Source organism: Lampris incognitus, chromosome 2 (assembly GCF_029633865.1).
Source record: "Lampris incognitus isolate fLamInc1 chromosome 2, fLamInc1.hap2, whole genome shotgun sequence".
NCBI lineage: Eukaryota > Metazoa > Chordata > Actinopteri > Lampriformes > Lampridae > Lampris > Lampris incognitus.
In genome coordinates, this window is record NC_079212.1 from 104802101 (window position 1) to 104817444 (window position 15344).

Consider the following 15344-nt stretch of genomic DNA (forward strand, 5'->3'; position numbering starts at 1 on the left):
TCCTACTCCTTGAGAAACAGTGAATTTTAGCGAGCTTGTGTCCCAAGATGAGACGCCATGAAGCAAATGTGTGATTTGGGTTGAAAAGTAGTGGTGTAAAAAGAAGCAGTTTTACTTTTTAACATTTCTGAGAAACCAATCCTTCATCAACGTATCCTATGTGCACTTAGAGACACTGCACACTGAACATACACGAGCTAAAATTCACTCAAAACAACAGGTTTGAAATGCACTATAGTGCAAGCAGTGGCATTTGAGCATGCGTAGGAGGTGAATGAGTGAAAGAGAGAAAGCATGTCCGTCCAAGTGTGTGTTTGTATATGTGTAGGTGTGCCAGGTCGTAAAGTGCCATGTAAATGTGTCTGGCAGGTGGTGACAGAGTCCCTGGGCGCCAATCATGTCTATTTGGACTGGTCCGAGGACCAACGCCTTAATGTGTGTGTGTGTTTGTGTGTGTGTGTGTGTGTATCACCAACATTGAGCTCTGATTGTGTGTGAGCACACTTGTTTATGAGCGTGTTTGCTTTGGTCTAAAAGAATACCATTGCCAACACATGAATTCACTGTGCGTGTGTCACAGGACGCTGGAGAGAAACATGCCACGGGGCACAAGGGAGTGTTTTGGTCAGGTTCCGAACATTACATCTGAGGCTGACAACAGACACCACTCTCAAAAATGTATGTGTTTGGGTTCTGCATCAGTTTTGTAAAGAGAAATTTAAATTAGTCTAATTTTTAGCTTTCACGAACTGGAAAAGGAATGAAGGCTTTACAAAGTCAAGAAATGGATTCAGACCACTCAACCTCTATTTATTTGGCATATTTCTTCTCGTCATCTCTGTGTGTTCCAGCCGAAAGCAAGAATTGTGCTTTTGGCATTAAAGAGTAGATGCGATGACGGATAAGGAATTTTTTTTAATAAAAGATGACATGGGGGTAAAATAAGTGTGTAGTGTGCCGCTCTTCCCATGTGCACAGCGGTTGTGTTTGTATAGTAACTATTGCTTTAACCATTCTAATATCGTCCATTGCATTTCCTCATCTTTGTCTTTGGACTGCACAGAACAATACAAGTTAGAGTCGAGAGAAACTCCCACTGACAACTCTTGCAATGACCACAAGTGGAGTGACTGTGGGGGCAGAGGAGGCGACCGCCCCAGGGCCCACACTCAGTAGGGGCCCCGCTCGTTTTTACAAAGCCATTCCCATCAGTAACACTAGTGCTGAACAAAGTTTCAGCCATTAAGAGCTACTAGTGCAGTGGCTGTTCTGGTGTAATCCCCTCCGACCAAGACGTGGTTTGCAATTTCAGAGTGGCACTGTTCACCCAGTCGCCAGGGGGAGAATGTCCGTCTGTCTGTCTGTCTGTCCTTCGACAACTCATCCCAACAACGTCACACTAAACACTGCACTTCTTTGGGTCCTAAACAATACACCCACCAGGGGTGTCTGGGTAGCATAGCGGTCTACCAAGATGGGGATTGCCGGTTTAAATCCCTGTGTTACCGCCGGCTTGCTCGGGCGTCCCTACAGACACAATTGGCCATGTCTGCCGGTGGTAAGCTGGATGTGGGTATGCGTCCTGGTTGCCGCACTAGCGCCTCCTCTGGTTGGTTGGGGCACCTGCTCGGGGGGGGGGGGCTGGGGGTAATAGCGTGATTCTCCCATGGGCTACGCCCCCCTGATGAAACTCCTCACTGTCAGGTGAAAAGAAGTGGCTGGCGATGCCACATGTATCGGAGATGTGGTAGTCTGCAGCCCTCCCCGGATCGGCAGAGGGGGTGGAGCAGCGACTGGGACGGCTCGAAAGAGTGGAGTAATTGGCTGGATACAATTGAGGGGAAAAAAACACAATACACTCGCCAAGTGTGAAGTCGATCGGATGAACAGTTGAGAAAATCGAAGGACAGTCATACATAGAGACACATGCAGACCTACACACAAACTCCTTCCATTTTAGTTAGGTTTGCGTTCGTGCATGGATGAGGCCAGACTATTCAGTCTCACTTTGCTGTATGTTGAGCAGGTCACAAACACTGAAAAAGACAAAGTGGTTGGCAGGTTTGCCACTATGAAGGCAAGGAGGATGAAATTTTAAAAAGGAACCATGATATGTAAAAAGTTTGTTAACCTGTTCAGATTAATTTGTTCCACAGAGGATTGTGGAATACACAAATGGACTACAATAAACTACAGCAGGCTGAGCAGGGACAACAATTTGAGAGTGAAACATTCATATTTATTTGTTATTAACTTATATTTTTGTTATGATGAAATCAGTCACAATGTTAGATTAATCTGTTGTTTAACTCCATGCTTACTGCGTTTCGGCACTTGTCTGTGATGTTGTAGACAGTCTACTTTGGGCCTTGTATAGTGCTGTAGACCGGGGTGTCTATTTTATGTTTGAAAAGGCCTTGTAGTATTGAAACCGCTTTCTATTTTATGTTGAATAGGTCTTGTAGTGTTATATAGACTGCAGTGTCTATTTCATGTTTGTTATTCCCGTATAAGAAAAAACGTGGTACTGAAGACAGTGCACCTGGCCTAGCTGTCTATCAGCGGTAGTGCTGAACCATCCGTCAATCGATGCATTGCCATGTGCTATCCTCAGTGCTGAAACATTTTAATGTGACTGGCAACACCAACCATCCATTATCCAAACCGCTTATCCTGCTCTCAGGGTCGTGGGGATGCTGCAGCCTATCCCAGGAGTCATTGGGCGGCAGGTGGGGAGACACCCTGGACAGGCCGCCAGGCCATCACAGGGCCAGTGAGAGAGATGTCCTTTCTAATTAAATGTTGCGTAAAGAAAGGGGATATGTGACGAAGGGGAGAGAGCGATAGACCGACCAAGTGAGACAGAGTGGTGGGAGAGGTTGTGTAAAGTAGCTGGTAGGAGAGGTTACAATGTATTTCCCCCAAACTTCACCTACGAAGAGTGTGGATGTTTCTATTGTGTGGATGTGTGTGTGTAGTTTGTGTACCACTTGGGACTCAAGCGTTCATTCAATGGTGAGTGCATGTTGGGCAACCCTGACTGGCAACGTGTTCTTTGTAGTTGTTGTTCTTCAGAACAGGCATGTCTGACAAAGTGGTTTCACTGTATGTTTTCTTAGACATAGGCTTGCTTGGCTCTATAAATAACAAGTGTTTATGGATAGGATAGGATAGGATATATCAGTTACTTTATAGTTGAGAATTTTAAAATGCCTTTATCAGAAGGCCCCCCCTGAGAATGATTCGCCCCCCTCCATGCTGAGAGCCTAGCTCTGCCCCTGGCAATGACATATCAGTCTTGAAAACTCCCAAGAATAAAACTCCTCTCCTCTGGGAGTAGGCAATTGTTAGCTTTTGTACGAGGTGTTGTTGCAAAGCAAGTTATTGGCATCTTTTTAATGTTGTTAATGCCCAGCGCACAGGGAGGCCATTTATTATATTACTTATCACCATTTGATGGAAACACACACTGATTTGTCAGCTTTCCAAATTTTTTTTTTTAATTTGCACAACACCATGGATGGTGGTGGAAACATGACTATCATTAGTGCCATCTTCTACCATACAGAGAAGAGAATTCCTAAAAACCTCTGAATGTTGGTGTAATACTCTACCAATTACATCACATATAATCACATAGTGTATACATTTTTTTTATATCAACATTACTTGTTTTTCATTTGTCATACTGTCACATTTTCTTTGCGTCTCCAGTGCAGCACCGAGCTGTTCTGCAACTGCCACACTAAACAGTCTTACATGCTACATAGTTGACGTGTCAACATAGTGGAAATCTACCAAGCATGTTTGTTCCTGTAGACTTACTTTGGAAAAACTCATCATAATTGATTCTTTCTACACAGCATGTGTACATGCGCAAGGCAGCGATCTTGATTTTCTGTGAAGACAAGGAGGGAGAAAACAAATTAGCAAATCAGTCGCTCATAAACATCCAGACTTGTATATTTATTGTGCATAAACTTAGACATTTTAGCACCCAAAATTAATAAACCACACCATAACAGGAGTTGAGCATCACTGACAATTACAGTGATCATACTTACATTCACACCATTTCAAGTCCTATTAAGTTGGATACAGATGTAGGATACAGATGTAGGATAGCTCAGATGACTACTCATGGTAAAACAAGTGGCACCATGTTCACCAATAATCTCACTTGAAATTGGTGGCATTAATTAAAATTCTACCACACAACAGAATGGGCAATCACTTGCAACATATCCTTTTAGTTCTGTCTATTCTTGTTAAATCAACTTAACAAATCCGTCCATCCATCCATTATACAAACTGCTTATCTTTACCCAGGGTTGTGGGGATGCTGGAACCTATCCTAGTAGTCACTGGGCAGCAGGCAGGAGACACCGTGGACAGGCTGCCAGGCCATCACAGGGCCGACACACACAATCACACCTAGGGACAATTTAGTATGGCTGACTCACCTGATCTGCAGGTCAATATGACATATATACGACATATATAGCCCAATATTCCAAACGAAAGGGGAATTTACAACAACGACCTACACGCCACCAAGTGGTGCCCAGAGGGAATTGAAGAGTCTAAAAAATAACCCAACCTCAAACATGGAATTTCAGAAAAGCATTAAAAAAAATCAACAGTTTAATAACAATGTTATATACAAAATTAGTACTTGGTGAACAATTGAATCCTGAGGATGTGTTTAAAGAGGATTTGCAGTTAGCATAAATAGCCCTTCTGAAAACGAAAAATTATAAATGAACACTTTCTTTGAACCAACCAATGGCAAAATGGAATTATTTTTCCTCTGCAGATATCCAACAAATTTAAAAGGTACGTTGAAAAAATATGAATGTCAAACTGTAAAACAAGTTGTGAATGTAAAAAAAAATCTAAAGAAATGTATATATCAACAATGAAGCAAATCTTTTAGTTAAGAGTACATTAAAAAATGAAAGCACAGACAACCCAGTCCTAAAACCAAATCTTTTGAGCACAACGAAAAGATTTAAATGCTGTCGATCAGATTACTTGTCTGGTCTCCAAAAACCCTTTAAGAGTCACTGTTGGTGTCTTGACAAACTTGGCAATGTTTGTCAACTTAAAAAATAAACATGTATAAACATGGCACCAAGGGGTGTATGGATACTGTGACACTTAAAATGTTTTTTAATAACTTCTAGCTTGTGTCAGAGATGCAATTTCATTTTTCACATTTTTTCTTTACTGCAAAGATTTCAGCATTTTGGGCACACAACCATTTCCTTTGAAAGCTCACCAATACGATCATTCCAGCTTTGTTTATTCCTCACCACCTCCCTCGCATCAGGCCATTTGTAACTGACCTGTCTGATATATTGTGTTGAGGAGAAATAAATCAATGCAACTGCAATGTCCACAGGAAGGGAGCAGAAACAGCGAGGTCAACACAAACCTCTGAGTACAAACAGGATATGAGGTCACAGAGACACGCTGTGCCCCAGGCCATGGCCCACTCTTTGCCAGATGACGCGCCGGAACCCACATTCTTCTTTTCTTACACCATGCTTTACACCATCGCCAGAAACTCCCACACAACCAAACCTTAGCTATGATTGTAAAAATCTGTTGGTTTTTATGACGTATGAGTTCTTGGGAAAGGTACTTACTATAAGAACATGATGAAATGAATGCAAAAAACCCTGAAATCTCATAGAATATGTTAACAGGGCTCCTGTACATAATTTTCACTGTTCACTATGCATCTTCCAACCTGGAAATCCGAAGGCCACTCCTCTCTTTCGCCCTAACTCTTTACATTACCATTAGCTGCTCAGCCCACTGTTTATGAACCAAACGTGCTTTTTGAGCTGTAAGCTTAATAATAAGACTGTATGGTGATGAAACACATCAATGCTGGTGTTAATATGGGGTGTCCGGGTGGCATGGCGGTCTATTCCATTGCCTACCAACACGAGGATCGCCGGTTTTAATCCCCGTGTTGCCTCCAGCTTGGTCGGGCATCCCTACAGACACAACTGGCCGTGTCTGCAGGTGGGAAGCTGGATGTGGGTGTGTCCTGGTCACTGCAATAGTGCCTCCTCTGGTCGGTCGGGGCGCCTGTTCAGGGGGGAGGGGGGACTGGGGGGAATAGCGTGATCCTCCCACATGCACTCCGTCATGCTGGTGAAATGCCTCACTGTCAGGCAAAAAGAAGCAGCTGGTGACTCCGCATGTATCGGAAGAGGCATGTGGTAGTTTGATTCCCTCCCCGGACCGGCAGAGGGGGTGGAGCAGCGATTGGGACGGCTTGGAAGAGTGGGGATAATTGTGGGGCCAAGTACAATTGAGGAGAAAAGGGCCCCCCCCCCCAAAAAAAATGGTGGTGTTAATATCTACTGTTTTAAATCAGCCCTGAACCTTGCAATGCCAGTGTTGATGTAGAGTAGACCGGTTGGGACTTATCTACATCATGAAATTTATTTTTTTTAAAATAAAATAAAAAAGGTTAAGGACCTCTAATCAGAGACGGGTGACCCACCTCCCCCAGCCCCCACCCTTGAGTATGAGTCTGTGAAACTGCACTCATTTTGAAATATATGCTGATCCGAGACTCATCATTCACAGGAGTTTACTCACTAATCTTCAGCCTTTATTAAATTTTCTACCAACTTTTTAAACATCTCTTACTTGCAGTTAGTTATAGTTATACTATTTAATCATTTCCAATTTTGGCGCAATGGTTCTACAGGTGACAGAGGCTGATGTGAGTAAAACATTTTTTAAAAAGTTTAAGTCTCGTAAAGCTGCCAAATGGCATCTCTTCCCGTGTCCTCAAGGCATGTTCCATTCAGCTTTCTCGGGTTTTTACTGACATTTTTAACCTGTCCCTGTCATTTTATGTGGTTCCACTGTGTTTTAAGAAAACCACCATTGTGCCCATACCTAACACCTGTCTCTTGCCTTAATTACCAATCTGTTGCTTTAACCGCTGTTATTATGAAGTGCCTTGAAAGATTGTTTATATAATATATAAAATGTAACATTCCTATTACCCTTGACCCATTACAGTTTGCCTACTCTTCCAACAGATGAGTAGATTATGCTACCTCACTTGCTCTGCATACTGCTTTAGTACACATTGAAAAGAAAAATATCTATGTCAGAATGTTGTTTATTGATTATAGCTCTACTTTTAATACAACTGTACCATCCAAACTGGTGTTGAAACTCAGAAGTCTTGGTCTGGGCAACTCTATTTGTAATTGGCTATTTGATTTCCTGACAGGCAGACCCCAGACTGTCAGAATAGGTAAAACATACTCATCCACATTAGTTCATAGGACCGGTGTACCACAGGGCTGCTGTCTCAGTTCGCTATTGTACAGTCTGTTTACACACGACTGTGCTGCCAAATATGACAACAACAGCATCATTAAATTCACAGATGACACCACAGGGATTGGATTTAATAAGAGACAGTGATGAGAGGGACTATAGGAGGGGGGTGGAAGATTCAACCATATGGTGCCACGATAACAACCTCTCTTTAAATGTCAGTAAGACAAAATAAATCATTGTTGACTTTAGAAAGATCAGAGAAAATCACATTCCTATTTCCATCAATGGGTCATCTGTTGAAATTGTGGACAGGTTTCGATTTCTTGGTTTACACATCACAGACACCCTCACATGGTCTCTCAACACCAACTGCATCCTGAAGAAAGCACAGCAGAGACTGTATTTTCTGAGGCATCTCAAGAGGTTTGGTATGAGCACCAAAACTCTTATGAACTTTTATGGCAGTACCATGGAGAGTGTCTTGACAGGCTGTATCACAGTGTGGTTTTACAACCTGACTGCTCAGGACTGCAGACTGCTTCAAAGGACTGTAAAGAAAACAGCAAAAATCATTGGCATAGAACTACCACCACTTCATAATATTTACACCACTCGCTGCAAAAGGAAAGCCCAAAACATCATTAAGGACACCAGCCACCCTGTTCATGTTCTGTTCTCGCTCCTTCCATCTAAAAAATGCTACCGGAGCATCAAATCACACACCACTTATCTCAGTAATAGTTTCTTTCCACAGGCAGTCAGGTTGCTGAACAGCTGACACACGCATGCACTTTACACTGTTGTGTTATCATCTATCGCATTATCATGTATCATGTGCTTCGAAGTGTTGAAGTCTTTGATTGTTTCCATGATAATCGATGGCAAAAATTAGTATTTTTTTTCTTCCCGGGAGATGGTACATGACAGTTGGCAACATGGCATAGGAAAAAGAACAAACTGTGCGATGGAGCCAGCAGGACGGCAAAAAAGTACAGGATGATGGGTTGCTATTGTGATGTATTGTTAGCAGAAAAAAAAATTATATCGTAAAAATTGTTGTGTTTGTTTTATACAATTATATTAAACAATACTCTCTCTCTCTCTCTCTCTCTACTACACTACATAATTAACATTATGTTTTACTTTGTGTAGAAAAAAAAAACAGCTACCTAACTATATTAACTTTGGCAGCAGAGCAGTCTGCCATTGTCAGTATAATTTGCAGGTATCATTCTGATCGTACCGTCCTGTTCTCATTCACATTAATGACATCCAGTGTCCACATGAACGCAGCATGGTAGCGCTCGTCTCTTCTATGCCCAATGCAATATCATAGGAAGTGACTTACAACTAGTTTGGCATGATGTCCAAAAAGTCAAGCCCCTTCATCTGTAACTGGTTTGTATGCTGAGGGTTGCACAGGGCCTCCAGTCCTCCCATAATTCCTAATGTATCTCCATCTGCGACGGTTGGGTTTGCCTGGTATAACAGCTACTTTGGCAGATGACAACCATTGTTAAGGGGTTATTTTCTACTTTACAAATCCTAGCTGGCAGTAAAAGAGTGGCAGGTGAACTTTGGAATCCATCAGCTGGCTGAGGAATAGAAAAAAAATAGCTTCTTGTTCATCTGTTACGTCTTCTCATTAGGACTAAGAGAACAGTAGTGGCAACCAGCATAAAACCAACCCACTGATTAAAACGGGTAGGAGAAAAACAGAGAGATAGAGAGACTGAGCACAGGTCTGGAACCAATTTGTGTACAGGCCACTTGACTAGTATGTACAGTTAAAACAATCCTGAAGGGCTCCTGGCTGTGTATAGCTATGGAGACAGAGAAAAGACAGGTATATCAGTCAACCTCACTTATAAATAGATGTAGTACAACACAGAAGATTGGTCAGGATGTGCTTGAATCGTGTGTGTGTGTGTGTGTGTGTGTGTGTGTGTGTGTGTGTGTGTGTGTGTGTGTGTGTGTGTGTGAATCAGAGGTACATTCCTGGCTGACAGCTCATAAAAAAGCTCCCCTGCTGGGAGGACTGGAGTCCTTCTGCAACCTTCACCACACAAACCACAGTAACAACTGTTTCTCTGTCCGTCTTCCTCTCTCTTACACACACACACACACCTTCACCCTAACATACAACATGAAGTACACATACATGCTCAAAGAGAAGTTGAAATGCTGGCTCAGTATTTGCACACACACTTAAAGTGGCAGTAGACATCTTTTTTGCTTTAACTTATCATTATGAAGTAAATGTTGATTGTACACTACAATGGCTATAGAATAACCACACAATTGGCATTTAAATTGGTCCCCTATAAGCCCCTCTTTCGCTACCACTGATTATGCTCTCACAGGAAAATGAAGGCTTGATTTACTGGAAAATGAAGGCTCAATTTATGGCACAAATGAAGTGCGTCAACCACTGCACAACCAAAATAGGAAGAGGATAGTGCTTTCGTTTTCCCTAGTAGCTATCGGTAGCTACCCCTAGTAAATGGCAGACGGTGGAACAACTGAAGTGATAGTGGAAACTCTACCCGGCAAGCAAAAAAGAACCATGTTGACGGAGGACGTAAAGAAGGCGAAGAGGGGGAGTGATAGAAACCGAGGTAAAACAAAAGTGAACCTTGGACAGGCATTTACTTGGTGGAGAGATCGCCGGTGTAGTATTTAACTCTGTTTCCCCGTCGAGATCTGTTTCACCCTAGCCAGACAAAAGCGCTCGCATGGAAACAGGGTAGCTATTGCTAACGATTAGGTTAAGGTAAACGTTAAGTTAAGATTAGGGGTAGGTTGACGTTAGATTAAGGTTATCGAACTCTGGCTAGGGGGAAACAGATCTTGATGGGTAAACAGAGTTTGATACAACACGCAGGACTTGAGTGGGTTCCAAACCAACATTCAGTTGGCATTCTTTCTACTGGATCAGTAACTAACACAGACTGCCTATTTATTATACTACCAGATGTTTTACTCTGCCTTTATCATAGCACTGAGATCAGGGTTTCTATTTCAAATTGAGATTCTTATCTTGCTTTGGACAGTCGCCAGGCTGCTAATAAATGGAAAGTGATCCAGTGGTCTTTGCGACAGTGGTGCAAACAATAATACCATTTGGAAACGGGGGGTTGAAAAGTTGTCTATAGCCGCTTTAAATTACATATCTGGAATATATGCTCAACCAGTGGGATTCAAGCCAGCTCCTGGTCCAATGCTGGTTTTGTTGCGTTTACCCAGTGTCACTATTCTACCATCCACTTTGATAGATAGAACACCACTATTTCAAAGTTATCTTCTAAATATCTGCCCAGTTGATGTTCCAGCCCTCACCTGGGTCCAGACCTTTGAATACGCCCAATCCACCGAGTTGACTTCTTCTGGTCTGGCATCATGACATGAAACAGCGGTTTCTCAGTTGAAAAAGGGATTATCCATTGAGCACCGTGGGGGACTAATGATTAGCCAATTAGTGCCATGGTTGGTACTAATGTCGTTGTCAAGCTGTTGTCATGTGTTATTGCCCGACGTCATAGTCTATTTTTACTTCACTCTGCACCACTCTTAAAACCCCAGCAAAACCAGTATGTTGCCATGGCTACGCATCAGTGTTGACTTAAAAAGACACTAGATTCAGCCAGATATGTTGGTCTCTAGTGATAGGTTAGGGAAAATAGAATCCCCCTCCCCCATGGAAATCAGCAAGAGTGGAGTCAATGTCAGACTGAAGATCGAAATGGAATGTAACGAGTTGACAAGTCTGTCTGATATCAGGCAAGTTCCAGCCCACTACTGGGCAAAAATTGCTTGTTTCCTGAAATCCCCACATCCTTTCATGTCTCACACACACATACACTCACGCAGCATAAACATGCTGTTTGTCTGTTCTCATAAATGTTTCTAGACACTAGATACAAAACAGTGCACACATCTGCCTCATTCTTAACAGTAACATTAAGACACATGCTCTTCACATACCATACACAAAAGTATTTTCTCTATTAATACCAACACAGCTGTTAAAGCTAATTTTGTGAGTGTACGCTACATACATTTGCATCCAGTGACATTTCTTTTGAGTTCTTTTTCTTCACTTCTATCTGGGTTTTTCCTTCTGACCAAAGATTGCTCAGGTCACCCTGTTGCTAAAAAAAAAAACATGACTTGATCTTACATTGGCTCATAAGTATCAGCCAGTCTCGTTGCTCCTTTTCCTAGCCAAAATGCTCCTGTGAGCAGAAAGCCATCAGCTCTCCTTTTTTTTGTCTCAGAACAACCTATTTGATCCAAATCAGTCTGAGTTTAATAGAGTTCACGGCATTGAAACTCCTGTTCTTGGAGTTACTGAGGCATTTCTCATAGCCAACGATGCTATCAAGTCATAAATAGTCATCCTCCTTGACCTATCAGCTGCATTTCACACAGTCATCCACCAGATTCTACTGTTGGAATTGTCAGGCCTAGGGATTGTTGGCACTACTAGTGTGTATGCATCACTTAGAATAGAATAGACTTCTCTTTATTAGTCATTTTGTACATACATACAAAGGACATTTATTCTCTGCATTTAACCCATCCTAGCTGTGTAGCTAGGAGCAGTGGGCAGCCGCCATGCAGCACCCAGGGACCAACTCCAGTTATTTCTTCCTATTGCCTTGGTCAGGGGCACAGAAAGGCGTATTAACAATAACATGCATGTCTTTTTTGATACTGGGAGGAAACCGTAGTGCCCGGAGGAAACCCACATAGACACGGAAGGAACATGCCCATTACACACAGAAAGGACCTGGGACGGCCTGGGGTTCAAATCCAGGACCTTCTTGCTGTGAGGCAACAGTGCTAACCACTGGGCCACTGCCCCTTAATACTATTAATGGCGTATGCCACTACTACTGCGCCCTTACTTAATTAGATACCAGTATCATCAGTGTATAGTATTGTATCATTATATTACCTGCAATTTACATCATGTTTTTGACACTTTTGGTGATATGTCTGTTATACTGATGTGGGATTGTTCAACTACTTTGTAACTGGATTCTCCCATCACTCTTTTAATGGTCTAAAGCGCACTTAAACTAAATGCATTTGATATAAAATGCATCTTGGCTATGTATGATTGTTATTTAGTGCTCTATGATGCCTGTTGGTAACACTCAAATTTAGCTGCCACTTCTCATGCAAGTTTCCTTTTTGTAAAGCATCTGCTCAATGAGTAAATGTAAAATATAGAATTTTATATGTGGTGCTATTACTAGAGGTTTGTTGGTTTTACTTGTCCAAATCTATGGGATGGCAAAAACAGACACCAAATAGGTGCTGCAATTATTTTCGCAGAACATTGATCGTAATGTGAACTGCAATCTACACTCACCGGCCACTTTATTAGGCATACCTGTCCAACTGCTTGTTAACGCAAATTTCTAATCAGCCAATCACATGGCAGCAACTCAATACATTTAGGCATGTAGACATGGTCAAGACGATCTGCTGCAGTTCAAACCGAGCATCAGAATGGGGAAGAAAGGTGATTTAAGTGACTTTGAACGTGGCATGGTTGTTGGTGCCAGACGGGCTGGTCTGAGTATTTCAGAAACTGCTGATCTACTGGAATTTTCACGCACAACCATCTCTAGGATTTACAGAGAATGGTCCGAAAAAGAGAAAATATCCAGTGAGCAGCAGTTCTGTGGACGAAAATGCCTTGCTGATGCCAGAGGTCAGAGGAGAATGGCCAGACTGGTTCGAGCTGATAGAAAGGCAACAGTAACTCAAATAACCACTCATTACAACCGAGGTATGCAGAAGAGCATCTCTGAACGCACAACACGTCGAACCTTGAGGCAGATGGGCTACAGCAGCAGAAGACCACACCGGGTGCCACTCCTGTCAGCTAAGAACAGGAAACTGAGGCTACAATTTGCACAGGCTCACCAAAATTGGACAATAGAAGATTGGAAAAACGTTGCCTGGTCTGATGAGTCTCGATTTCTGCTGCAACATTCGGATGGTAGGGTCAGAATTTGGCGTCAACAACATGAAAGCATGGATCCATCCTGCCTTGTATCAACGGTTCAGGCTGGTGGTGGTGGTGTAATGGTGTGGGGGATATTTTCTTGGCACACTTTGGGCCCCTTAGCACCAATTGAGCATCATGTCAACGCCACAGCCTACCTGAGTATTGTTGCTGACCATGTCCATCCCTTTATGACCACAGTGTTCCCATCTTCTGATGGCTACTTCCAGCAGGATAACGCGCTATGTCATAAAGCTCAAATCATCTCAGACTGGTTTCTTGAACATGACAATGAGTTCACTGTACTCAAATGGCCTCCACAGTCACCAGATCTCAATCCAATGGAGCACCTTTGGGATGTGGTGGACCGGGAGATTCGCATCATGGATGTGCAGCCGACAAATCTGCAGCAACTGCGTGATGCTATCATGTCAATATGGACCAAACTCTCTGAGGAATGTTTCCAGTACCTTGTTGAATCTATGCCACGAAGGATTAAGGCAGTTCTGAAGGCAAAAGGGGGTCCAACCCGGTACTAGCAAGGTGTACCTAATAAAGTGGCCAGTGAGTGTATATCTCAATTACATATTAAATTATCCAAATATTGCAACTACATTCCTTTGCTCTTAACATTGCAGTTCCTACCTTGTTCTGGTCAGAGAGAGAGCACAGTTTGTTCCTGTGAAGTGACTCAATAGTGCAGGAGTTGGAAACCATGTGGAATGGAGAGCCATGCGTATCCAGGTTTTCTTTCCAAACAAACTCCATACTGAGGGATTTTATTGATTAGCACATATTCAACCAAAGAGGAGGAACTAATCAGTGAAATCACCTGGTGTTGAGTCCGGCTGGAATCAAAACCTGCATACACATGGCTATCCATGGCACATAGATCCCTACCCCTGCCAAATGGACCTGCCAACTCATTAGCATGAAAACATCTTTGTTTCAAAGGCAATAAAAAAAATCATTCGTTTGAATAGGACATTGTTATACAGTTAACTTTAATTTCCTCCTTTTAGTTCAATTTCCTCCTTTTTCATAACAATGCACATGAATGACCAAACATCCAGGCCAACTACATCAGTAGAAGGTAAAGAGTAGGGCTCCAGAATATGACCATAAACCTGTCCACTGCCAATGAAAAGATTATCTAGTCACATCCACATGATTTAGCTCTTGTTGGTATGATTTTTTTTTTCATGTGTAAAACCATGATTTTTAGCAGTCACAGGTTGAATTTGTGTGCATTACTTTCTCATACTGCTTGGGAATACCAAAGAGCAGCATTTGTCTCTCCGTCTCGTGGTCCCTCTGAGCGCCTAACTATGACAACATTCTCCATACACAAACTAGCAGGAAGCAAACTAAACAATGTTTATTTTGAAATGTGTCTGCTCACAATGAAGCATCTGCCTACACTGGACAAATGTCCCACCTTGTACACCTACAATGCCTGTGCCACCTTCATCTCTCGAGGCACCATTTCAGCAGACCCAGCTGAAGAAACTGACTCCAACACAGAGGAAAAGATATAATCATCACAGGAACCAGTGAAACTGAGTAGTCACCTCCAACTAAAAAGCCCAAAAAGAGTTATAACCACCCTACCCAGCCCACCCGAGTGACACAAAGAATTTACCTGGCTGTGTTTAAGCACCGATCTACAATAAGTACCGATGTCGTGAGTGATAGAAACCGAGGTAAAACAAAAGCGGTAAGAGGTAAAATAATAAGCATTGTTTATTAAAAACACTGATATATAAAAACATTTTCATTATAGTGGTTTCAAGCCTGGATCAGAGACAGGGTGGGGTTCCTCCCATTTGTGAGTGAGGAGCTGAAAATAGAAATCCTGCCTCCTACACTATGATACAATCCTACCTCCTACACTATGATACAGTCTGGTTATTGGACAGTTGAAAGGAAGTTCTGCTTAGGTATCTCCCCAAGAGAGGTTAAGTTTAGGTATGTCCCTAAGGGAAGGAGAAGACAAGTA

At 42.4% G+C, this 15344-nt stretch overlaps 1 protein-coding gene across 1 annotated transcript in view; it reads right to left on the reverse strand.

Annotated features, from left to right (window-relative positions):
• LOC130107592 (ubiquinol-cytochrome-c reductase complex assembly factor 1) overlaps positions 1-15344 on the reverse strand; it is a 41726-nt gene that overhangs the window by 18050 nt on the left and 8332 nt on the right. Inside the window, exon 4 of the mRNA XM_056274265.1 lies at positions 3826-3898. Within this exon, the coding sequence (XP_056130240.1) occupies positions 3826-3898 (73 nt within the window). The remainder of the gene's footprint in view (positions 1-3825; positions 3899-15344) is intronic.